Source organism: Narcine bancroftii, chromosome 1, assembly GCF_036971445.1.
Source record: "Narcine bancroftii isolate sNarBan1 chromosome 1, sNarBan1.hap1, whole genome shotgun sequence".
Lineage (NCBI taxonomy): Eukaryota > Metazoa > Chordata > Chondrichthyes > Torpediniformes > Narcinidae > Narcine > Narcine bancroftii.
Genome location: NC_091469.1, coordinates 483,531,677 through 483,557,781, shown reverse-complemented (window position 1 = coordinate 483,557,781; position 26,105 = coordinate 483,531,677). Strand labels below are relative to the sequence as shown.

General features: G+C 48.3%; 1 protein-coding gene across 1 annotated transcript in view; it reads right to left on the bottom strand.

The window, feature by feature from the left end:
* LOC138761602 (vasoactive intestinal polypeptide receptor 1-like) overlaps positions 1 to 26,105 on the bottom strand; it is a 155,480-nt gene that overhangs the window by 29,422 nt on the left and 99,953 nt on the right. The window contains exons 10-12 of the mRNA XM_069934035.1: positions 15,411 to 15,508; positions 15,197 to 15,329; positions 10,054 to 10,207 (exon numbers count right to left, since the gene is read on the bottom strand). Coding sequence (XP_069790136.1) covers positions 10,054 to 10,207; positions 15,197 to 15,329; positions 15,411 to 15,508 — 385 coding nt within the window. The remainder of the gene's footprint in view (positions 1 to 10,053; positions 10,208 to 15,196; positions 15,330 to 15,410; positions 15,509 to 26,105) is intronic.

Sequence of the window (26,105 nt, the reverse complement as noted above, 5' to 3'; positions counted from 1 at the left end):
GCACTCTCTCTATCTTGTTAATATCCTCCTATAAATCGGTGACCAGAACTGCACACAGTACTCTAAATTTGGCCTCACCAATGCCATGTACAGTTTCATCATTACTTCCCAACTCCTATATTCTATGCACTGATTTATATAGACAAGCATATTAAAGGCCTTCTTCACCACCCTGTCCACATGCGCTCCTACCTTCAGGGAACAATGCACCGTTATTCCTAGATCTTTCTGCTCCACTGCATTCTTCAATGCCCTCCCATTTACCACATATGTCCTGCTTTCATTATTCTTTCCAAAATGAAGCACCTCACACTTATCAGCATTAAACTCCATCTGCCATCTTTCTGTCCACTTCTCTAAGCAGTTTAAATCCCTCTGCAATCTTTGAAAACCCTCTTCATTATCCACAATTCCCCCTATTTTAGTATTATCTGCATATTTACTAATCCGATTTACTGCCCCATCCTCCAGATCATTAATATATATGACAAAGAGCAACGGTCCCAATACTGAACCCTGAGGTACACCGCTTATCACCGGCCTCCATCCTGACAAACAATTATCTAATACTACTCTCTGGCACCTTCCTTCCAGCCACTGTTGAATCCATTTAACTATCTCCAAATTAATACCCAAGGACTTAGCCTACCTAACTAACCTCCCATGCGGAACCTTATCGCAGGCCTTACTGAAGTCCATATAGATAACATCCACTGCTCTACCCTCATCAACATTCCTAGACACCTCTTCAAAAAATTCAACAAGATTGGTCAAACATGACCTTCCACGCACAAATCCGTGTTGAGTGTCCCTGATCAGACCCTGTCCCTCCATATACCTATATATACTATCTCTAAGAATGTTTTCCATCAATTTACCTACCACAGACGTCAAACTTACAGGCCGATAATTGCTAGGCTTGCTCCTCGAACCCTTTTTAAACAAAGGAACCACATGCGCAACATGCCAATCCTCCGGCACTATACCCGTCTCCAATGACATTTGAAAAATTACTGCCAGAGCCTCTGCTATTTCCTCACTAACTTCTCTCAAGGTCCTGGGGAAAATCCTTTCAGGACCTGGAGACTTATCCACCTTTATATGTTTCAAAAGCTCCAGTACTACCTCTTTCTTAATCATTATCATCTCGATATATACCCCCTTTGCTTCCTTTACCCTTCACAGTTCAATACCCTTCTCCTCAGTAAATACTGAGGAAAAGAAATTGTTCAAGGCCTCCCCCATCTCTTTTGGCTCCACACACATTTGTCTTTTCTGATTCTCTATTGGACCAATTTTATCTCTCACTTTCCTTTTGCTATTTACATATTTGTAGAAACTCTTTGGATTTATTTTCACCCTGCTTGCTATAGCCACCTCATACCCTTTAGCTTTTTTAATTTCTTTTTAAAAATTTTTAAAAAAATTTTTCACATTGTGTAGAGCATGTCAAAAGAACCAAAAATATGTTGATCTAAACCAAGGCTTTTATTAACTAAAAGACTGGAGCATCTCACAAGTAGGTCGACCAGTCCAGAATGACCTGGTCTGGCGAGGAGCAATCCTTTAAGACCTGCCAGTAGGTATGGCTTCGCTCTCAGCCAATCACAGTCATCCTACACTACCATCTATACATAGACACATTGGTGATAGATTCTGTACTATCACATTCACCCCTTCTTTGAGAACCAACCCCAGGGTGGATGGAGGTTAGGGGCTGTACTGGTCAGGGGGTTTGACCATCCAGCGTGACCACCATGGTGCCGGGATTGGGGTCGCCAGAGTCGTGTCGTGGGCAGGCCCATAGGATGCGGCCACTGCTTTGCTCAATTCCCCAACGGCGTTGTTGACAGTCTGGCGTGAGCTGGTGGGGTGGTGCTGATCCCTCTGTTCAAGCACATGACCTGGGGGAGAAGGAATAGGGGGAGGTTGGGTTAAAGGCACTGCTGTGCCTGATCCGGCTTGGGCTAGGTCCCTTACCGAGACTGTGTCCTCCCGTCTGTCCGGGTACTCAACGTAGGCATAATGTGGGTTCGCATGGAGCAGAGTCACTCTGTCAACCAAGGGGTCGTTCTTTGAGTACTGGACATGGCGTCGTAAGAGGACTGGACCGGGAACCGTGAGCCATGCCGGTATGGTCATACCCGACTCGGATTTCCTCGGGAAAGAGAACATCCTTTCGTGGGGGGTGGCATTGGTCGTGGTGCATAGGACAGAGCGGATGTAGTGTAGGGCACTAGTGAGCACGTCCTGCCAGCAAGAGGTGGGGAGACCTTTGGACCGGAGGGCAAGCGTAACTGCTTTCCAGACGGTGGCATTCTCTCATTTGACTTGCCCATTACCGTGTGGGTTATAGCCGTTGGTCCTGCTTGAAGCAATACCACACTCCAGAAGGTACTGCCGCAGCTCTGCGCTCATAAACGAGGACCCCCTGTCACTGGATGTAACTGGGGTACACGAAGATGGCAAAAATGCTGTGCAGGGCCTCTATAACTGAGGAGGCAGTCATGTCCAAGCAGGGCCCAGCAAACAGGAAGTGGGAGTACTCGTTGATGGCCGTAAGGATGTCGGTGTTATGGTTGGTCGACAGTAGAGGCCCCTTGAAGTCTACGCTGAGACGCTCAAAGGGGTGGGTGGCTTTGATAACGTGGATGTTCTCCAGATGGAAGAAGTGGGGCTTGCACTCAGTGCACACCGGGCAGGCTCAGGTCATGGAGCAAATCTCCTCGTCCGTGTAGGGCAGGTTGCAAGCTTTGGCAAAGTGTGCGAACCTAATGACCCCTGGATGACAGAGCTCCTCGTGGAGTCTCTGCAGCCTGTCCAGTTGTATGTTGGCGCAAGTCCCCCTGGAGAGTGCATCTGGCGGGTTGTTGAGTTTACCAGGCCGATAAAGTATGTCATAATTAAAGGTGGAGAGCTCGATTCTCCATCTGGCGATTTTGTCATTCTTGATCTTACCTCACTGGGTAATGCTAATCATGAAGGAGACCGCACGCTGGTCGGTCAGCAGCGTAAGGTGCCTGCCAGTGAGGTAGTGTCTCCAATGACGTACTTCGACTGTGGCCTGGGCCTCCTTCTCGACAGAGGAATGTCGGCTCTCAGGACGCTGGAGGGTTCTGGAGAAGAAGGCTACCGGCCGGCTGGCCTGGTTCAAAGTGGCTGCCAGTGCAAAGTCGGACGCATCGTTCTCGACTTGGAATGGAATAGACTCGTCGATGACGTGCAGCGTTGCAGCGGCAATGTCTGATTTGATGCGGTCGAAGGATGCTCTGGCTTCATTCTTGATGAGTGGCCATGCCTTGTCGACATAGTGTGGAACCCAGGCAATGTCTGAGTGCCTTCTGGGTGTGGGGGGTGGATGAGTCCATGAGGGGATGCATGCGGTCAGGGTCTGGCATGACCACCCCGTTCTCCACCACACAACCCAGAATTGCGAGCCGAGTGGTCCGGAAGACACACTTGTCGAAATTGTAGGTCAAGTTCAGCCGAATTGCAGTCTGAAAAAATTTCTCAAGGTTGGCATCATGATCCTCCGTGTCATGGCCGCAGACAGTGACGTTGTCCAGATACAGGAAAGTAGCAGTCAGCCCCTTCTGGTCCACCATCCGGTCTATTTCCCACTGGAAGACTGCGACGCCATTTGTGACCCCAAAGGGTACCCTGAGGAATTGATACAGCCGTCCATTCGCTTCGAAGGCCGTGAAAGGTCGGTCTTCTCGGCAGATCGGGAGCTGATGATAGGGTGGAAAATACATAGTATTGGGCGATCTGATTCACCACATCCATGATCCATGGAAGGGGGTACACACCCAGAAGCGTGAAGCGATTGATTGTCTGGCTGTAGTCAACCACCATCCGCGGCTTCTCCCCGTTTTTAGCAACCACCACCTGGGCCCTCCATGGACTCGAGCTAGGTTCAATAATGCCCTCATCCACCAATCTGTGCACCTCGCTTGTGATAAATTTCCTGAGTTCATAACTATATTGCTGGCTTTTGGTGACCACAGGCTTAAAGCCAGGGGTGAGGGTTGCGAAAAGCGCTGGCGGAGTAATTCGGAGGGTGGAGAGACTACAGGTGAGGCCCCGGGGTGCGGGGGCGGGTGGCTTGACTGCCGCTGGCAGGAAGCTTCCGGGGTGAAGTGGTTACAGACAGAGAGTGCAGAGAAACGGTTTGAAACTGGCACTGAAAATCCAGTCCCAGCAATGCAGGGGCGCACAATTGGGGAAGGACTAATAGTTTGAAGTCTGTGAACATGATACCTTGGACTTTCAGGGTCGCCACGTAGTACCCCTTTACCCCAGTCGAGTGCGATCTGGACACCAATGAAATTCTCTGTGCAGTGGGGAGAATAGCCAGTCCGCAACGGCGGGCCAGGTCCGGGCGGATAAAACTGTCAGTTCACCCTGAGTCAAATAAGCAATTGGTATAATGTCCATGCACTTTAATCAGTTCCATTGCTTTTGTGAGGGGTTGGGGGAAGACCTGGTCAAGGGTTATTGATGCAGAGATTTGTAATGGGGATAGTGGAGACCTGTATGATGACGTCACGCAAACGGTTTGGCCTGAAGAGACACCGTCGAGAAGTTGGTGTTACTGCCTGCAGCCTGCTGGGGGCGTCGGCCAGCCAACAGTAAGTGTTGGGGGTCGCTGTTTGCCGTTGGCTGTGGGGCGGTCAGCAGGGGCGGGTCCCTGGTTGGTAGCATCAGGTCCCCGGTCGGCAGCGTCGGTGGGTACCGGGTCGGTAGAGTCAGTTGCAGTTGCGGGCACCTGATCAGCTGCCTTGGTGGTGGCAGGTCCCCAATCGGCAGCGGTGGCAGGTCCTTGGTCAGTGGCAGCAGCGGGTCCCTGGTCAGTGGCGGCGGCGGTGGGTCCCTGGTCGGCGGCAGCAGTAGGTCCCTGGTCAGTAGCAGCGGTGGCCATTGAGGTCGGGGCTGGGGCCTGGTCGGACCTTGCTTCGTGAGGTAGGGTGAACGTCATTGTGGCGAGGGTGGGTCTTACCTTCCGCACTCGGCGTCTACCCTGTGACATCAAGCGCTGCCGTGCAGTGGAGTCCTCGCTCTCATTGGACGAAAGCTCTGAGGAAGAAGTGTTTGAAATGGAGAGTGGTGATTGGGCTTCACTCTGTGTTTGATGGTGGCCATTTTGGAGTGACAGACTACTGCAAGTGGCCGTTTTTAAGGCACTTCTGGCACCTGGTTTTTCTCGCTGGGCACTGGGACCTGCTGTGCTTGCTCCTCCCGCAGAAATAACACTTTGGGGTTACATCGGGCAGCATTGCGGCAGTAGTAGGGTAGAGGGAGGGCATCCTACTCACATCAGAGAGTGGGGTCCAGCCCCGAGAGTACATGTCCATACTTAAGACTGCAGCCTCCATCGTCTCTGCGATCTGGATCACATCCTTTAGGTTTTCTCCCCCATGCTCTAGCAGGCGCTGCCTCACCTCATTCGATCGAACCCCGGCCACATAGGCATCCCAAATCAGATTGTCTGTGGTCTCCGCAGCAGTTATGTCTATGCAGGCACAGTCCCTGCCCATTGCCCTTAGTGCCTGAATATAAGCTCTACAGGGCTCACCGGGCTGTTTTAGCAAGTTTGTACTGAGCATAGACCCTGTTCACCAGTCGCTCGTAGAGCCCTTTCAACACCTTCATGGCTGCAGCATAAGTGGTCGCATCCTGGACACTCTGGTAGACTCTCGGGGACACCATAGTCATCAATATTAGTAGTCAATGGCTGTCCTCTATCACGGCTGGGTCAGAGAGCTATAAGTATGTTTCGAAGCATCTCACTCATTCGAGGCTGTAGCTGACTGTGGGTCGATGTCGAGGCATTTCAGCCGTTACATACGCTCCATCTCTCCAAAATTGTTTAGTTAATAAAATTGTAGAGTGCATCGAAAGAACCAAAGACTTGTTGATCCAAACCAAGGCTTTTATTAACTAAAAGACTAGAGCATATCACAAGTAGGTCAACGAGTCCAGAATGACCTGGTCTGGCTAGGAGCAATCCTTTAAGACCTGCCAGTAAGTGTGGCTACACTCTCAACCAGTCACAGTCATCCTACACTACAATCTGTACATATGTACATATACACACACTGTAAACCATATCAATCAAAATACATACAAACATTTCCCTCTTAAATATATGCAGTGGCATTTTCTCCCTCTTTTTCCCCCTCCCTTCCCTCCCTCCTTCCCATCCCCCTCCAAACCCACTAAACGTTCAACATATACAATACATTAAACCCATTAAACAATGTCATCACACAATGAAAATAAACAAGAAAATTGTCTCATCTACTGTTACACACTGGGTCAGATCATTTCGTCTTCTTCTCATTCTATCATTTTAGGGGGTGGGGGTCCGAGGCAAGCCCTCTCTGTTGTACGGCTCCCAAATTTGTTCAAATAATGTGACTTTATTTTTTAAATTATATGTTATTTTTTTTTCCAATGGAAAACATTTATTCATTTCCGTGTACCATTGCTGTATTCTCAGGCTCTCTTCCGATCCTACGAGATAGTGTCTCCCAAGAATTTAAATCTGCTCACCCTCTCCACCTCTGATCTCCCAATGATCACTGGATTGTAAACCTCTGGCTTTCCTTTCCTGGAGTCAACAATCAGCTCCTTAGTTTTGGTGACATTGAGTGTGAGGTTGTTGTTGGTGCACCATTCAGCCAAGTTTTCAATCTCCCTCCTGTACGCTGACTCATCCCCTTCCTTTCATACAACCCACCACCATGGTATCGTCAGCAAATTTGTAGATGGTGTTATTGTCATTCTAAGCTACACAGTCATGGGTGTAAAGTGAGTAGAGCAGGGGGCTAAGAGCACAGCCCTGTGGTGCTCCGGTACTGATGGAGATTGTGGAGGAGGTTCTTACCAATCCCCATTGATTGTGGTCTGGAGGTGAGGAAGTCCAGGATCCAATTACACAGTGGGGTGTTAACTCCCAGGTCTTGGAGTTTTCTGATCAGTTTTGAGGGGATGATGGCAAACAGTAGTCAATAAAGTGTATCCTGATGTCTGCACTTTTGCTGTCCAGGTGTTCCAGGGCTTTGTGTAGACCCAGTGAGATAGAATCTGCCATAGATATGTCTCTATGATAGGTGAACTGAAATGTATCCATGTCACCGCTCAGACAGGAGCTGATCTGCTTCAACACCAGCCTTTCAGACACCTCATCACTGTTGATGTAAGTGCAACTGGTCGATAGTCACTAAGGCAGTTTACTGCCCTCTTCTTAGGCACCGGTATGATTGGCATCTATTTAAAAAAGGAGGGTATCCCACCCTGATGGAGTGAGATAGTGAAAATACCTGTGAATACCTTGGTAAGTTGGTCAGCACAGACCTTTAATACTCAGCCAGCTTCTCCATCCAGGCCGGATGCTTTCCTTGGAATTCGGGAGGTGTGAGGTAACATTCCAGCTGTATAAAACTTGGGTAAGACTACGCTTGGAGTAATGCATTTAATTCTTATCACCTTTTTATAGGAAGGATGTGGAAGAGGAGATTTACCAGGACATTACTTGGAATAAAGAAGATAAGCAAGGCTGCCAGAGGTGGGGCTTTTCCCTTTGGACCGATGAAGGATGAGAGGTGATTTAATAGAGGTCTACAAGATTATGAGGGGTGTAGGTAGGGTGGACAGCCAGCACCTTCTTCCCAAAGTGACATCAGCAAATACCAGAAGAGATCTGTTTCAGTTTAGGGGAGACATCAGGGGTAGGTTTTCTTTTACACAGAGAGCGGCTGGTGAGAGGGATGCTGGAGTCTGGGACAATGTAAGAAAAAATAGAGAGTAATGGGTGTGAAGGAGGGAAGGGTGAGATTGTGGTTGAGTAGGTTTCCATAGGTCAGCACAACATTGTGGACTGAAGGGCCTGTACTGTCCTGGAATGTCCCTCATGTCTACCATTCCCATGTACTCAGCACCCTCTGAATCAGCTTTCAGTGCACGCATTCAAGGTCAGAACCACATGGCACTTGAAAAACTGCTTCCTTCCCAGCTTCCCATAAGTCTACACTCTTTGGCTGTTTTATCAGTGTTACAGTATTTTCCATCTGTACTGCCTGAGCAGAAAGTGGAACAGGACAGAACCATGGGAGAAAACATTTAAGAGCTGGTGAGTATCTAGGATAACCTCAGTCAGATACCTGAATTGAAGAGGGCAAGGCTCCTGGCCTCCACCTTGACAACATTTCACAGGAGTACAATTGAGAGGGTCCAATCTGGCTGTATCTTTGTGCGGGATGGTGGCTGCAAAGCACCAGACTGGGAGTCAATACAGAGATTCATCAAAACAGCCAAGAAGATCGCTGGGGTCTCCCTGTCCTCCATTAATGACATTTACCAGAAGTGTTGCTTAAATAGAGTTGAAAGAATTATCGAGGACCCTTTCCATCCAGTACCTAGTATCATTGAGACCCACTGCCATCAGGAAGGAGGTAGGGGAGCTTCAAAATCAGGACTGCCAGGCTGGGGAATAGCTTCTTCCCGCAGGCTGTGAAATTGATGAAGGGTATCCTGTAACCTCCGGTCTCTTATAACCCAACAAGTAAATTATTCCAAAAAATGTATACAAGGTTATTTTATATTATATTTTTATGTGATCTTAATATGGTGTGTAAAAAATGTGGAGAGTGTGTGTGTGTGTGTGTGTGTGTGTGTGTGTGTGTGTGTGTGTGTGTGTGTGTGTGTGTGTGTGTGTGTGTGTGTGTGTGTGTGTGTGTGTGTGTGTGTGTGTGTGTGTGTGTGTGTGCGTGTGTGGACTGGAGAAACATTCTTTCACCTGGTGATATAAATCCATTAGGTGATGATAAACCTGAACTTGATTACTGTGGCTATTCATGATCTTACTCACCCATTCTCAAGCACCCCACCGCCCCCATCTACCCCCTTGGGGGCCACAGAACATTTAAGTAAAAGCCTCATTTTCTTTACACCTCTCATAATATACACTGAAGATATTTTTTGTTTTGTATGTAGTTGGTAGGAGAGAAGTACTGTAAAACACAACTAAACTTGACAGTGTCACAGGGAAAGGGGGCCCATCAACTTTGAGCAGAGTCCTGAGAGGGGCCATCGCCAAAGCAAGGCTGATCTCCACTCCTGCATTTATATTCCCTTTAATTTAATCCGATTAGTTTACCGGGGTACTTTATCTTTACACGTACAGGTACTTCTGAGAGTGAAAAGATGGCATCACTGATGGAGCCGGTGTACTGGCAGCGCTGCCGCTGGGGCAGCCCCGCGGGGAGTAGGCGAACGGAGATGCCGCACTCCCGCGGGGGTCCGGCCTCCCCGCCAGCTCCAGCCAGGTGTAGAACAGCCCATTGAGGGAGCCGATGGTGGTTTTAGTTGAAATCCCACGACTCTCTTTTGCTTCTCTCTCTGACTGTAAGTTTGACTCTAAGAGGTAGTCTGGCAATTCCTGCCGGAGGTGAATCGGTCTGCCTTGCAGCAGCCAAAAGGAATTTCATGTCATATGATGCCATCTCATTACTACGACAATAATTTGAATCTTGAGGTTGAACCTCAATTAACCAGCACTCTGTGGTCCAGCACATCTTGAATCTGCCACCGCTAGTACAAACCCCTTACAGCCAGCGCATGAGTCGAACTCCATTCCCGATCCCTGGTGCTGTAAAGATGTTGCACTAACCGCTACACCAACCGGGATTTGATTTGTGATGTAATTGATCCTTTTTAGCTCAGAAAATGGGTCTGATCGAGGAATCTTTGACAGCTATTTTCTGTGCTCTTTCTATTTTCCAGAATTTTCTGCATTTGGCCAAGGGCCAGGTCCCAGCATTGCCAGATTAAAGAGGTTCACCTGTACCTGTTCGGCTGTGGCAAGTAGGAATCTCAGGGCGCATGTACGTTGTACAATATGCTCCACAATGAACTCATCATTATCCATAACAAAGGAATCACATCCGTCCCCAGCTGACCAATCTCCCATCTTTCACCAAGGAGCGACCGCCACCTCCCCGTGAACCCTTTGAGACCCTCGATGGAGGAGAAAAGATGAGCAATACTAACCCCAACCAATCAGGCAGTAGCATAGAAAGTACTTGGCGTGGGACACGAAGGTGAGGCTGAGAAGTGCTTGCAGGAACAGCCCTTCGACCAGGAGCCACGAGACGTTCGCCAGGATGCAGTAATGGAAGAAGGCAGTGGCACATTTACACATCACCTGGAGAAGCAGAAGAGGTACCGCAAGTCAGCCTGGGTCAGAAGCAGGACGCTCCCCCACATGGGAGCTCGGTCTCCGGCATACGTGCCCACACCGGCACACAGGTCAACATCTCACATTCTGAGTGAAACTCGAAAGTCTGCAGATGCTGTGATTGTAGTAAAACACAGAGAGGTGCTGGAGGAGCTCGGCCAAGGGCGGCGGCAGCAAATACCAGAGGGCATCTGTTTAAGGTGAGGACAGGGGAGACATCAGAGGGAAGCATTTTTTACACAGAGAGTGGTGGTGGAGGCTGGTAGAACAGGGACATTCAGAAGACTCTTAGATAGGCACATGGCTTTAATGAAATTAGAGGGTTAAAAGTGTGAGGGAGGGATGAGTTTAAATGATGTGGAGTAGCTTTACACGGGACAGCACAACATCATGGGCTGAAGAGCCTGCACTGTGCTGTAATGCTCTAAGGTAATTTATAAAAAGGATGGATGGTGCTCCCAGTGCATGTGTGTTGTGTGTTGGTGTGTGTGCTTTAATGCACGTATGTGTGTGTGTTTGTGCGTGTGCGCGCGCAGGCACGCTAGTCCATATGTGTGTGTGATAGTGTGTACGTGTCCGTGTGATAGTGAATACGTGTACACGTGTGTGTGCGTGCGTGTTAGAGATGTTAAGAGAATAGCAAATACCAGAGGGTACAGAGAGTGGTGGGTGTCTGGAAAGCGTTGCCGGGTGGACAGTGGTGGAGGCTGGTACAATGAGGACATTGAAAAGACTCTTAGACATGCACCTGGATGTAAGAGAAATAAAGGGTTCTTGATGTCAGGGAGGGAAGGTTTAAATTGTTGTAAAGTGGATTTATGTGGAGTCAACACCACATTGTGAGTTGAAGGGCCTGCACTGTTCTGTGCCAGCCTTTCCTACATGAAAGTCTGAAGACACTGCGGCCGCTCTACAAACACACAGAAATGCTGGAGGAACTCAGTCGATCTCACCGTGATCTTCTGTGAGAGACTCTCTCACTGCCTTCCCATTTGCCCTCACTGCTGCTAACAAGTCTTCAGTCTTTTTTCAGATGCCTTCCTCTTCTTTGCTTATACCTTGAAGAAGGGCTTAGGCCCGAAACGTTGGTAACATAGCTTTACCTCCTATGGACGCTGCGAGACTAGCTGAGTTCCTCCACCACCGCTGTGTGTTTCTATTAACCATTTATATTCTGTCGGGGCACCCACCAACTGGATGCATTAGGGATGTAATGTTGAGACTCCATAGGGCCAGGGTCCATGTGAGAACAAGTCTAATTGGGGGTGGGGGGGGCATTACGATAAATGATGGGGGGGGTACAATCTGACGTTTGAAAACTCGCTCGGCGGGGTGGGGGAGAGAGGTGGTGGTGCCTGCCTACCTACCTTGGCGCCATCTCCATCACTCTTCCCCCTCCCTCCGACGTTACAGACAAACATGCTGGAGATTAGTGACTCAAGTGATGTGGGTGGGGGCGGGAGTCACGATACCTCGTTTGGGGGGGTAGTGACCCCCCCCCCCCCCCCCCCCACCTCCAGGCCTGCAAAGGGCGCTGGTGAGACCTCACTTGGAGTAGTGTGAACTGATTTGGGTGCCTTATTTGTGAAAGGATGTGCTGGCGTTGGAGGGGAAGGGGGGCTCAGAGATTTACTAGAACGATATGAAACATTAGCACGTGAGGAAGATTGGTCGGCTCTTGGACTGGACTTGTTGGAGTACAGAAGGATGAGGGGGGACATTTCGCACGCTGAAAGGCCTGGACAGAGTAGATGTGGCAAGGTTGTTTCCCATGGTCGAGGATTCTAGGTCAAGGGAGCACAACTTCAAGATAAAAGGGAGTCAATTTAAAACAGAAATACAGAGAAATATCTTTAGCCAGAGAGTCATGTCTGTGAAACGTGTTGACACGGGTGGCTGTGGAAGCGAGGTCGTTGGGTGTATTTATGACAGGCATTTGATTAGTCAGGTCATCGAGGGTTACAGGGAGAAGGCTGGGGAGTGGGCTGAGTGATGAGGATCAGCTCATGATTAAATGGCAGAGCAGACCCGACGGGCCGACTGGCCTCCTTCTGCTCTTGTATCTTGTGAACAAGGATTTCTTCGGTTTCCATTCACCCACCACCCCCCCCCCTCCCCACCACCCATGTCCTTTCCGGTAGCTGTCCCTCTCTTCCCTTTCCCCTCCCTCCTGTGCATGCACAGAGCCAAACCTACCCCTCCCCCATCAATACTCACCTTCCCTCTCCGCCGTCCCCCCCCCCCCCCCCGCCACTTTACTCAGCTACCTGCCTGCTCTTTCTCCACCTTGAAGAAGGGCTCAGGCCCAAAACATCAGTTACACTGTACATTATATCTTTGCCCCCTGCGGACATTGCGAGACCGGCCGAGTTCCTCCAGCGTTTCTGTTTTTGCTACAATCACAGCATTTGTGGACTTTTGTGTTTCACGTCACACAGGACCATCCCACTCCTCACTCTCTAACCTCTGCAGTGGTCACGATAGGAAGGTTCTGTGCAGGACAGGAAAACTGGTGGTGTCCTGGACAGCGAAGAAGGCTATCCATGACCTTAGATCAGTTGGAAAATTGGGTGGAGCAATTTATATTTTTTAATTCAGATGTACAGCGCGGTAACAGGCCCTTCCAGCCCATGAGCCCAATTACACCCAATTAACCTTCAACCCCCATATGTTTTGAATGGTGGGAGAAAAGTGGAACCCCCCCCCCGAGGAAAATCCATGCAGACTCAGAGAGAACATATAAATTCTTTACAGACAGTGCGGGATTCGAACTCCAGTCCCAATTGCCGCACTGTTACTGCATTGTGCTAACCATGCCGCCCAGGGCAGATGCAACTTAACCCAACAAGAGCAAGGTGATGCATCTTGGAAAGTGCAGGGGCAGTAAATGGGCACTAAGGAATGCTGATGAACTTGGAGACCTTGGTGTCCAAATCCATGGTACCAAGGCTGGTCAATGGGGGAATAAACAAGAACGGGTAGAAGAGAAAACAGTTGAGAAGTGATGGGGGAGAGGAGTAGCTCTCTGAATGGAGAGGGAAGTGAAGGGTGTGGCGGGCTGGAGGGAAGGAGAGAAAGGAAGAGGGACCAGAGAGATTTGGTGTAGGGGTGTACACGACAAGTGGGGACAAGCAGCTTATCTACCGTATATAATTGTGTAATAGTCAAGTTTTTTGGACCAATTTTCTGGTCAAATTTGGGGGATGTCTACTTTTATACATTTGATTGTGGTAAGTACGTGCATATGGAAGTAGTAAAATGGATTCAACAGTGGCTGGATGGGAGATGTCAGAGAGTGGTGGTGACTAATTGTTTGTCGAGTGGGAGGCCTGTGACTAGTGGTGGGCCTCAAGGATCTGGACTGGCTCCATTGTTGTTTGTTATATACATTAAGGATCTAGGCGATGGGGTGGTAAATTGGATTAGTAAGTATGCAGATGATACTAAGATAGGTGGCATTGTGGAGAATGAGGTAGGTTTTCAAATCTTGCAGAGAGGTTTGGGTAAGTTAGAAGAGTGGGCTGAAAGTTGGCAAATGGAGTTTAATGCTGACAAGTGTGAGGTACTACATTTTGGTAGGACCAATCAAAATAGCATATCCATGGTGAATGATGGGGCGTTAAAGAATGCAATTGAACAGAGAGATCTAGGAATAGTGGTCCACAGTTCCCTTAAGGTGGAATCTCAGGTGGAGAGGGTAGTGAAGGCGGCCTTTGGAACGCTGGCCTTTATAAATCAGAGCATAGTTAGGAGGTAATGTTAAAATTGTTCAAGGCATTGGTGAGGCCAAATTTGGAATATTGTGTTCAGTTCTGGTCACCAAATTATAGGAAGGATGTGAACAAATATAGAGAGAATGGAGAAGATTCACCAGAATGAGGCCTGGGTTTCAACACCCAAATTATAGAGAAAGGTTAAACAAGTTAGGTCTTTATTTCTTGGAGTGTAGAAAGTGGGGGAGGGGGGAGGTTTGATAGAGGCTTTAAAAATTTTGAGGGGGATAGAGTAGATGTGAATAGCCTTTTTTCCATTGAGGAGAGGGGAGATTCAAACTAGAGGACATGAGCTGAGAGTTGGGGGCAAAAGTTTAGGTGCAACACAGGAGAAGCTTCTTCACTCAGAGAGGGGGGTCTGTGTGGAACAAGCTTCTGGTGGAGGCAGGTACAATATTATCTTTTAAGAAGAATTTGGATAGGTGTATGGATGGAGAAGGAATGGGGGGTGCAGGTCAGTGGGACTAGGAGAGTGTAAGTGTTTCGGCAAGGACTAGAATGGCCGTGATGGCCTGTTTTTGTGCTGTAATTGCTATATGGTTATATAGTCGTTCAAGGCATCAGAAACTTGGATGGCTGGGACCGGATGGAAAGTCCATGTTCAGGGCATCAGGAGCTCGGATGGGCGGGTGGCCAGGACCAAGGAGAAAGTCTGTGGCATCGGGAGCTCTGGTGGGTGGGCGGCCGGGGGCGAGGATCCCTGGCCAGGGCGTCGAGAGCTTGAACGGGCGGGCTGCCGGTACCGAGGAGAGAGTCTGTGGCCAGGGTATCAGGAGTACTGGTGGATGGGTGGCCAGGGCAAGATCCATGGTTGGGGCGCCAGGAGCTCTCTGGTGGATGGGTGGCCAGGGTGAGGATCCGTTTTGGGGTGTCAGGAGCTCTTGAAGTCAGTCAGGGCATCGGGAGCTCGAATGGATGGGAAATTGAGGCGAGGGTTCACGGTTGTGGTTGTGGAGCTTGGATGGGCAGGTAGTCGGGGCCAAAAAATTGGGGCATTGACTTTTACATGGGTCATACAGAAAATACACGATTTGGGGGCCAAAATAAGGGGTGTTGACTATTACACGAGCATATATAATACTTCAAGCATCAGCTGATGAACCACAATAGCCTTCCTGGTGAGAACTGATCAAACGTCCTCAGTGGCCTATGCTCAATATCTCATCTGCCCAAAGCAACCTACCGTCGACTGGGAGCAGTAATCGATTTTGTGGCCGGGCAGCAGAACCTCGTCCTTGATGAAGACCGACACCGATCGAAGGATGAAGGAGATGAAGAGGTTCATGTGGATGTAGTTCCGGGTGCAGTGAAACTTCCTGGACAGAGAGGGAGGCATGACTAGTCACAGATACAGTGCACTGGAGGAGCAGATGCTGCCAATACAGCAAGACTCTTACCTGAAGGCTGCAAAGATCATGACTGCAATCACCAGAGCGATGAGGGAGGTTGCATATCCGGCTGTGTACACAGGCCTCAGAGCGATGAGGGAGAACTTCTGGTTTAATAATAAAAAAAGTCCAATAAACTCATGGGAAGTGTCATTGAGTGTGAGAGAGAGGAAGTCACGATTCAGCAATATAAAAGCTTGGTTGAGCCACACTTCAAGAACTGCATGCGACAGTATGTACTTGAGTTCACAAAAGAAATTGATGAAGGGAGGGTGGTAGATGTGGTCTCTGTGGATTTTAGTGAGGGCCCTCCCCCCACCCCAAAGGTGACTCATTCAGAAAGTCAGTAGGCTCGGGATTCATGGAAGCCTGGCTGTGTGGATTCAGAATCGGCTTGCCTGCAGAAAGCAGACGGTAACGGTGGATGGAACGTGTTCCACCAGATGGCCGGCGACTACTGGAGTTTGGCAGGAATCGGTTCTGGGCCCCTTGCTTTTTGTGATGCTTTATAAATCACCCGGACGAAGATGTAGCGGGGTGGATCAGTAAATTTTGTGGATGGTACAAAGGTTGGAGGAGATGTGGGGTAGGGTTGAAGATTGTCATGGGTTACAGCGGGATATAGACTGGATGCAGAGTCGGGCGGGAAAGTGGCAGATGGAGTTCAATCCAGAGAATTGTGAGGTGATGCATTTTGGAAGGTCAAACTTGAAAGCTGAGTACAGGGTTAATGGCTGGATACTTGTGTTCAGTTCTGGTCACCTCATTACAGGAAGGATGTGGAAGCTATGGAGAGGGGGTAGAGGAGATTCACCAGGATGTTACCTGGATTGGGAAATAAGTCTCATGAGGCAAGGCTGGCTTTTCTCTTAAGAAGTGACTTAATAGTGGTTTACAAGATTCTAAGAGGCATGGATAAGGTAGGCAGCCAGCACCTCTTTCCTAGGGCGGGAGTAGCAAACACCAGAGAACTAGCATATAAAGTGAAGGGAGGGAAGTTTAGGGGAGACATCAGAGGTAAGTTATTACACAAAGAGTGGTGGTTGCTTGGAATGCATTGCCAGGAGTGGTTTTGGAGGCTGGAACAACAGCGGGCTTTAAGAAGCTGTTAGACAAGCACATGGATGAAAGAAGGGGTTATGAGGTAGGGGAGAGGGTTTCATTTTTTTTAGGTAGATATTAGTCGCCACAATATTGAGGGCCGAAGGGCCTGTACTGTGGTGCAGTGTTCTATGAAAATCTGGTCACCCGATCGCAGGAAGGATGTGGGGGCTTCAGTTGTGTGCCTGGAATGGTAGTGACATCCATGCCATGATATAACTGCCAGCGCCCTGTGCTCCCGTGCAGAAACCTTATCTTCAACATACAGCATGGAAGCAGGCCCTTCGGCCCATCGTTAGCTCTGCAGACCTTCATACCTATCTGCATGAACCCCACTTGTCTGGATTAACTCCTTATGATAATGATCTCTCATAAATGTCTACAGGTGGAGAGCCTTCTGGCTGCTTCCATCACTGCCTGGTGTGGAGGCACCAATTGTCAGGAGAAGTATAAACTCCAGAGGGTTGTTAACTCGGCCTGCGACATCACAGGCGCCAGACTTCACTCCATCGAGGGCATCTGCAAGAGGTTTGTGTCTTAAGAAAAACCCCCACCACCCAGGCCACGCCATCTTCACTCTGTTGCCATCGGGGAAAAGGTACAGGAGCCTGAAGATGAACACCCAGTGGCATAAGGACAGCTTCTTCCCTCTGTCATCGGATTCCTGAAAGATCAATGAACCACGGCCTTACTTTTCATACATTATTGTTATTTTTTTATAGTAATGTTGTAAGATGGTGAATGTTTACACTGTAATGCTGCCACAGAGCATCGGATCCCATGACTTGTTCACGAAAATAAATCCTGATTCTGATGAGGCGTTTATTGCCATCCACATCATACACTTTGCCGCACTGACAGGTACCTCATCAAAATAAAAAACCCAGGATGTTATTGATTAAATGACAAAGAGATCGTGAATGCAGAAGGCAGACATAATAAACATTCACCATTGTCATAAAGCAGAAAAAAAATGTTAAAACTGCGCAAGACCACGCTTTCGTGGAATCAGAGAAATTTATGATTAATGTCATCGGGGAGGTTCAGGAAGGTGTTAGAAGGAAAATAGATCATAAATATAAAAGGACAGATAAATGAAAGTTCACAGATGCAAGATGGAGCGAAGTAACACGCTGCTCCAGACAGATATTTTGGTGGTCCTGAGGCCTGCTGATGGTCAGGTCTAGTGCAGTACAGGAAGGTTCAAGAGCCTGATAGAACCTGGAGGGGCTGGTCTTCAGGCTTCTGTACCTTCTGCCCGAAGGCAGTAGTGAGAAGAGGCTGTGACCGGGATCCTTGGTGCCTCACATAGGCATCTTCAGTGGATGGGCCTGCGATGACCTTATTGCGTTTGCTACCGTCTACGGCCACCTGCTTTCCTGGGCACTTGAATTTCCAAACCAGGCCAGCAGGCCTCCCGCAGTTGAATAAAGTTTTCACTGATGTGCTCGGACTCCTTACAAAGTCTATGCCCTCGATCATGCAAGTACCCGCCCGATGTCTCCTGGGCACTTGAATTTCCAAACCAGGCCAGCAGGCCTCCCACAGTTGAATAGAGTTTTCACTGATATGCTCGGACTCCTTATAAAGTCTATGCCCTCCTTCATGCAAGTACCCGCCTGATGTCTCCTGGGCACTTGAATTTCCAAACCAGGCGAGCAGGCCTCCCACAGTTGAATAGAGTTTTCACTGATGTGCTCGGACTCCTTACAAAGTCTATGCCCTCGTTCATGCAAGTATCCGCCCGATGTCTCCAAGTGTTGTCATTGTTCCCGCCATCACCACCTCCTCTGGCAGCTCATTCCAGAGACCAATTCCTCAAATTTTTTTTAAACCCGAGATGGCAGTGCCTGTGTTCAGCAGCCCCCTTGAGGGATTACAGACTCTGGGAAAGCAGAAGACTGGTGCAGAGCCCCAGAAAACGGGGAGAATACCCACTGTTAGGGAAAGGAGAAGCAGAGGAGATGACCCTGAGGGCCAGAAACTACGTCAGTGGACCGGTGAGGGGCTCTGTGGCTAAGAAGAAACAGGCTGGCCGGTTACTTGAGGCGAGGAACCCACATGCAGGCTCCGGGCGACTTGCGGTCAAAACACACACAGCAGACTGCAGACTTCTGGAGACCTGCTCGAGACTGATTGAAGGGGTGCCAGGAATCAGGACCGGGACGCGAGAGGGTGCCAAGGGGGGCTGAGGGCATCCTGATCATGCCAGAAGTCTGGATCTGGAACTCGGGGTTGCCGAGGGTTTCGACTGAAGACGGAGGTTGCGGAAGTGAGGGAGGCGAATCCACGGACCCTCCGTGATTCTGGGAGGGACTTACGTTTGCTTCTCTTTTTCCGACTGTAAGAGGCGCCAGGCAATTTCTGCCAATAGCGAATCTTTGTCTTCCTTATGGCAGACTAAAGGCAATATCTTGTAATATTACACCTGTTACATGACAATAAGATCATCTTGAATCCACCAGGCTCAGACAGAGAAATGTTAGGCGTGATTTTCAGTTGAAACGCTTGAAGCTGTGGACTGTTAGTTGCTTTGGGATCTGAGATACAAGGACCAGAGTTTGACGATGATGGGTGGTGATCAAGTTGCTGAGCTCTGCTCTTCCAGAGGACACACAGAGGTTGTTTCACAGTGATCCATGTTCAACCTTGATCTCTAGTGCCAACTTCCGGGATTTTTCCATTGCTCCAATTGGAGGTAAATATCACCAGTGACCTGTGCTGGTCCCACCCGCAATGGTCAAGGAAGTGCACCAAGGCCTCAACTTCCTCAGGTGCCTGAGGGAATCCAGCGTCTCACCTGCATCCCTAACAACTTCTCCAGGTGCGCCGTTGGGAGCACCCTGGCAGGGTGGGTCTCCACGTGGGATGGGAACTGTTCTGTCCAAGACCGCAACAAACTGCTGAGGGTTGTGAATGTGTCCATTGCACACACCTCTCCTCCATCACACACATACACCTCTCCCCTCCATCACACATGCACACACATCTCCTCCATCCATACCATTGCACCCCCCTCCATCGCATGGACACACATTCCCTCCATCCACACTATCGCACACCACTCCCTCCATAGCATGCACACACATCCCCTCCATCACACACACACCCCTCCCCTCCATCGACACCATCGCATATTCCCCCTCTCCATCACACATGCTTGGCTTTTTTCCATTGAGAATGGGAGAGTTTGAAACAAGAGGTCATGAGTTAAGAGTTGAGGGGCAAAAGTTTAGAAGTAACATGAGGGGGAACTTCTTCACTCAGAGAATGGTGGCTGTGTGGAATGAGTTTCCGGAGAAGTAGTGGTGGCAGGGTCCATTTTGCCATTTAAGGAAAAATTGGATGGGTATATGGATGGGAGGGGAATGGAGGGTTATGGACAAGGTGCAGGCAGGTGGGACTAGAGGAGAGGACTTGGTTTGGTGCGGATTAGAAGGCCCGAGATGGCCTGTTTCTGTGCTGTAATTGTTATAGGGTTATATATAAGTTGGATGAGACATATAAGGCAATCGAACAACTGAAAAGTGGCAAAGCAGCAGGTATGGATGGAATCCCCCCAGAAGTCTGGAAGGCTGGCGGCAAAACTCTGCATGCCAAACTGCATGAGTTTTTCAAGCTTTGTTGGGACCAAGGTAAACTGCCTCAGGATCTTCGTGATGCCACCATCATCACCCTGTACAAAAACAAAGGCGAGAAATCAGACTGCTCAAACTACAGGGGAATCACGTTGCTCTCCATTGCAGGCAAAATCTTCGCTAGGATTCTACTAAATAGAATAATACCTAGTGTCGCCGAGAATATTCTCCCAGAATCACAGTGCGGCTTTCGCGCAAACAGAGGAACTACTGACATGGTCTTTGCCCTCAGACAGCTCCAAGAAAAATGCAGAGAACAAAACAAAGGACTCTACATCACCTTTGTTGACCTCACCAAAGCCTTCGACACAGTGAGCAGGAAAGGGCTTTGGCAAATACTAGAGCGCATAGGATGTCCCCCAAAGTTCCTCAACATGATTATCCAACTGCACGAAAACCAACAAGGTCGGGTCAGATACAGCAATGAGCTCTCTGAACCCTTCTCCATTAACAATGGAGTGAAGCAAGGCTGTGTTCTCGCACCAACCCTCTTTTCAATCTTCTTCAGCATGATGCTGAACCAAGCCATGAAAGACCCCAACAATGAAGACGCTGTTTACATCTGGTACCGCACGGATGGCAGTCTCTTCAATCTGAGGCGCCTGCAAGCTCACACCAAGACACAAGAGAAACTTGTCCGTGAACTACTCTTTGCAGACGATGCCGCTTTAGTTGCCCATTCAGAGCCAGCTCTTCAGCGCTTGACGTCCTGCTTTGCGGAAACTGCCAAAATGTTTGGCCTGGAAGTCAGCCTGAAGAAAACTGAGGTCTTCCATCAGCCAGCTCCCCACCATGATTACCAGCCCCCCCACATCTCCATCGGGCACACAAAACTCAAAACGGTCAACCAGTTTACCTATCTCGGCTGCACCATTTCATCAGATGCAAGGATCGACAATGAGATAGACAACAGACTCGCCAAGGCAAATAGCGCCTTTGGAAGACTACACAAAAGAGTCTGGAAAAACAACCAACTGAAAAACCTCACAAAGATAAGCGTATACAGAGCCGTTGTCATACCCACACTCCTGATCGGCTCCGAATCATGGGTCCTCTACCGGCACCACCTACGGCTCCTAGAACGCTTCCACCAGCGTTGTCTCCGCTCCATCCTCAACATCCATTGGAGCGCTTACATCCCTAACGTCGAAGTACTCGAGATGGCAGAGGTCGACAGCATCGAGTCCACGCTGCTGAAGATCCAGCTGCGCTGGATGGGTCACATCTCCAGAATGGAGGACCATCGCCTTCCCAAGATCGTGTTATATGGCGAGCTCTCCACTGGCCACCGTGACAGAGGTGCACCAAAGAAAAGGTACAAGGACTGCCTAAAGAAATCTCTTGGTGCCTGCCACATTGACCACCGCCAGTGGGCTGATAACGCCTCAAACCGTGCATCTTGGCGCCTCACAGTTCGGCGGGCAGCAACCTCCTTTGAAGAAGACCGCAGAGCCCACCTCACTGACAAAAGACAAAGGAGGAAAAATCCAACATCCAACCCCAACCAATCAATTTTCCCTTGCAAACGCTGCAACCGTGCCTGCCTGTCCCGCATCGGACTTATCAGTCACCAACGAGCCTGCAACAGACGTGGACATACCCCTCCATAAATCTTCGTCCGTGAAGCCAAGCCAAAGAAAGAAAAGAATCAGTTATTAAAGGTGCAATCACAGTACATTTGGAGAGTAGTGGTATCATCGGACGGAGTCAGCATGGTTTTGTGAAGGCAAAATCATGTCTGACGAATCTAATAGAGTTTTTTGAGGATGTAACCAGTAGAGTGGATAGGGGGGAATCAGTGGATGTGATATATCTGGACTTTAGTAAGGCATTTGATAAGGTTCCGCACAGAAGCCTAGCATATAAACTTAAAGAGCACAGTATAGGAGGTATGGCATTAAGGTGGATAGAGAATTGGTGGAGGGACAGGAAGCAAAGAATAGGTATAAATGGGTTCTTTTCGGAATGGCAGCCAATGACTAATGGGGGACCGCAGGGCTCTGTGCTAGGACCACAGTTGTTTACGATATATATCAATGACTTAGATGTGGGAATAGATAGCAATATGTCAAAATTTGCAGACACAAAGTTAGGTAGCACGGTTGGCTGTGTTGAGGATGTTAGAAGGGTGCAAAGTGATTTGGACAAGTTAGGCAAGTGGGCCAAGACGTGGCAAACGCAATATAATGTGGATAAATGCAAAGTTATCCACTTTGGAGGTAAGTACAGGAAAGAGGACTATTACCTAAATGATATCTGTTTAGGAAAAGGGGAGATGCAGAGAGACTTGGGTGTTGCTATGCATCAGTCGTTGAAAATGAGCGTGCAGGTACAGCAGGTGGTGAGGAGGGCAAGTGGTATGTTGGCGTTCATAGCAAGAGGATTTGATACAGGAATCCTGCTGTAGGGCCTTGGTGAGGCCACATCTGGAGTACTGCGTGCAGTTTTGGGCTCCTTATCTGAGGAAGGACATTCTCGCCATGGAGGGGGTGCAGAGTAGATTCACTAGACTGACACCAGGGATGGAAGGACTTGGATATGAAAAAAGGTTGGATAGACTAGGCTTGTATTCTCTGAAATTTAGAAGATTGAGGGGGGATCTTATAGAACTATATAAAATTCTTAAGGATTTAGACAGACTAGAAGCAGGTAAGTTGTTTCCAATGCTGGGAGAAACCAGAACCAGGGGTCACAGTTTAAGGATAAAGGGGAAGTTTTTTAGGACTGAGATGAGGAAAAATTTCTTCTTTCAGAGGGTGGTGGATCTATGGAATTCTTTGCCACAGGAAGTAGTTGAGGCCAGTTCCTTGTCAATATTTAAAAGTAGGTTAGATTTGGCCCTTGTGGGGAAGGGGATCAGAGGGTATGGGGAGAAGGCAGGAACTGGTACTGCTCAGCCATGATCATATTGAATGGCAGTGTAGGCTTGAAGGGCCAAATGGCCTACTCCTGCACCTATTTTCTATGTTTCTATGTTTCATGAATGGAAATTGAACTGCACAAAGTCGGAGAGAGAGCAGCAGAAGATTTCATATATAAGTGGGACACTAAATCTATTTCTGGTGGAGCAGAAGCACCATTAACAAAGCATATTTTGAGTATTTGGCATAAACTAATCGGATTTTACAAAAACTAACTCCAAAAACATCCTTGATTCAAAATAGATAAATTCCTTTAACAATGAATAATAAAATTCTGCATGCGTGGTCATGTAAAGGGATCAGAAATGCAGAAGATTGTTATGTTCAAGGGGAATTAATGTCATTCGAACAGATAAAAAATAAATACAATATTCATAATAACACGATCTTCTGCTACTTTCAATTAAGAGCTTTTTCTCATTGGAGCGTAGAGGGTTGAGGGGGGATTTGATTGAGGTATATAAAGTTATGAGGGGGATAGATAGAATGGATGTGAATAGGCTCTTCCCCTTGAGGGTAGGAGAGATTGGAATGATGGGTCATAAGTTAAGGGTTAGGGGAAGAACTTTAGAAGTAATATAAGGGGAAGCTTCTTCACTCAGAGAGGGGTGGCTGAGTGGAATGACCTTCCTAAAGAGATGGTGGCAGCAGGGTCAATGTTGTCATTTAAGAGAAGGTTGGATGAGTGCATGGATGTGAGGGTTATGGACAGGGAGCAGGTAGGTGGAACTAGTGGAGCTCACTTAAATCGGTGCGGACGAGAGGGGCCAAGATGGCCTGTCTCCGCATTCGGACCAACCATGATGTTACCATAGTGCAGTGAGATGGAGATTCTGCTTTGAAAGGAAATTCTCATCAGCGATGTATTCTCTACTTCAATCGGGGACTCCTAAACCAGAGTTGTATAAATCAAATCAAAGATGGGATCAGATTTGAATATTAATATTGGTGTTATGAACTGGTCCGATTTACGTCAGGGGTGCAGGATTGAGCACAATTAATGAACGATATAATCTGGCGCAATATAAAGTTTTTTGCATCAACTGCACCTCACCCCACAGAAGTTGCATAAATTAAATTCCAATACATCGATATTGTTAGGTGTAGAGATAAAACAGGGACCTTTTTAGATTCCACCTGCTCATGCACTAAACTGAAACCCTTCTAGGAATATTTAAGAATTTTTTAAAACCAGATAATTGGGAAACAATTGCCACCAAGTTTATCCCTCTATTTTTCTTGAATCCATGTGTCTATCTAAATGCCCCTGTTGTACCAGCCTCCACTGCCACCCCTGGCAATGCATTCCAGGCACCCTCTACTCTCTGACATCTCCCCCTAAACTTGCCTCCCCTCACCTTCTACAGACGTCCTCTACTCTCACACCAGGAAAAAGGTGCTGGCTGTCCACCCTATCCATGCCTCTCATAAACCTCTATTAAGTCACCCTCAGAAAACCCCCAGGTCTGTTATCCTTGCCTCATGAGGCACAGTATCCCATCCAGGCACCATCCTGGTAAATCTCCCCTGCACCCTCTGCAGAGCTTTCATTATCCTTCCTTCAATGAGACGACCAGAACTGAACACAACAGACCAGTGGTTTTCTTTCCATTCACCCACCACCTTAAGTAATTCCGATGCCATCGGTGCTCTGTGTTTAGTAAGGGATTGTTTAATCGTACCTAATTGACTCATTATGTGCACGGTTTCATAGCTCCAAAGGAAATGGGCCAAGGACAATTTTTATCAAGCAAATTATTTCAGTAACCATTGGGTCTAGAGCAGTGATTCAACCTTCCCTTCCCACCCACAACCCACCTTAAGCAATCCCTTACTAATCACAGAGCACCGATGGCACGGGGATTACTTCAAGTGGGATGAGAGCGGAAAGAAAAAGGTTGCAAACCACTGCAATCGTCCCAGTGTGGTCCAACAGTTGTGTTATTAGAGTTAATGAGCTGTACTTGAATGCACGGAATGTCCGTTTGAGCTATTTGTGGTCCTTGTGATTCATGAAGTTGTTATTAGAGCAAAGTCATTGACTTTGATTTAGTGGGTGTTGAATCACACTGGAAACACTTGACATCCCTGAGAGGGGGATGGCCTTGATAGGAAGGAACTGTAAGTCACAGTGGGCCAGAGGAACTCAGAGGGCCGAGTAACGTCTGCGGGAGAAAAAGGAATGGTCAGGGTTTTGGGACATGACCCTTCATCAGGAGGATCCTGTTCAACCCATTGACTTCCTCCAGAGGGTAGTGCTTGACTCCAGATTGTAGTATCTGCCATCTCTGGTGTTCTTCTGCAGCTGTAACTCACCTCAAACTGAACCACCCATGTAAATTTAATACCAGAAGTCATCCCATGGCCACTTGCCCAGTTAGTCATCCCATGGCCACTTGCCCAGTTAGTCATCCCATGAACACTGATGGAATCTAACAAATTCAGTAAATTAATTTAGACGTACAGTACAGCAACAGGCCATTTGGCCCATGACTCCTTGCTGCCCAATTTACACCCAATTCATTTACAGCCCCAGTATGTTTCGAATGGTGGGAGGAAACCGGAGACCCCGAGGAAAACCCACACAGACACTGGGAGAACATGCCAACTCTTTACAGACAGTGAGAGATTCGAACCTCGGTCCTGATCGCTTGCGCGCTCTAAAGGCGTTGGGCGAACCACTACACCCACCTTGAACTGAAGCACAAAGGTCAGGATTGTAACAGAGTTTGGGAGGTAAATTGGGAAAGGTTTGTTAGAGCAGGTCACACACAAACACTTTAAAAAAGAATTTTTGCAGGAGCTTTTGCAAGAGGGCTCAGATACATGATGAACTGTCATTTGCAAAAGGCAACAAAGATAACAACAGGCAGTAGCAGCTTTGTCTGGAAAAGAGCATTTACTGTCTGGAAGGTCATGTGATCTTTGCAGGCAGAGAACAGGAAAAAACCAGGCTTTGCTCTCAGAGAGGAGGGAGTGAGAGAGAGGAGAGACACAGATATTGGTTCCAGAGGGACAAGCTGGCAAGTTTTGGAGGACGGCCT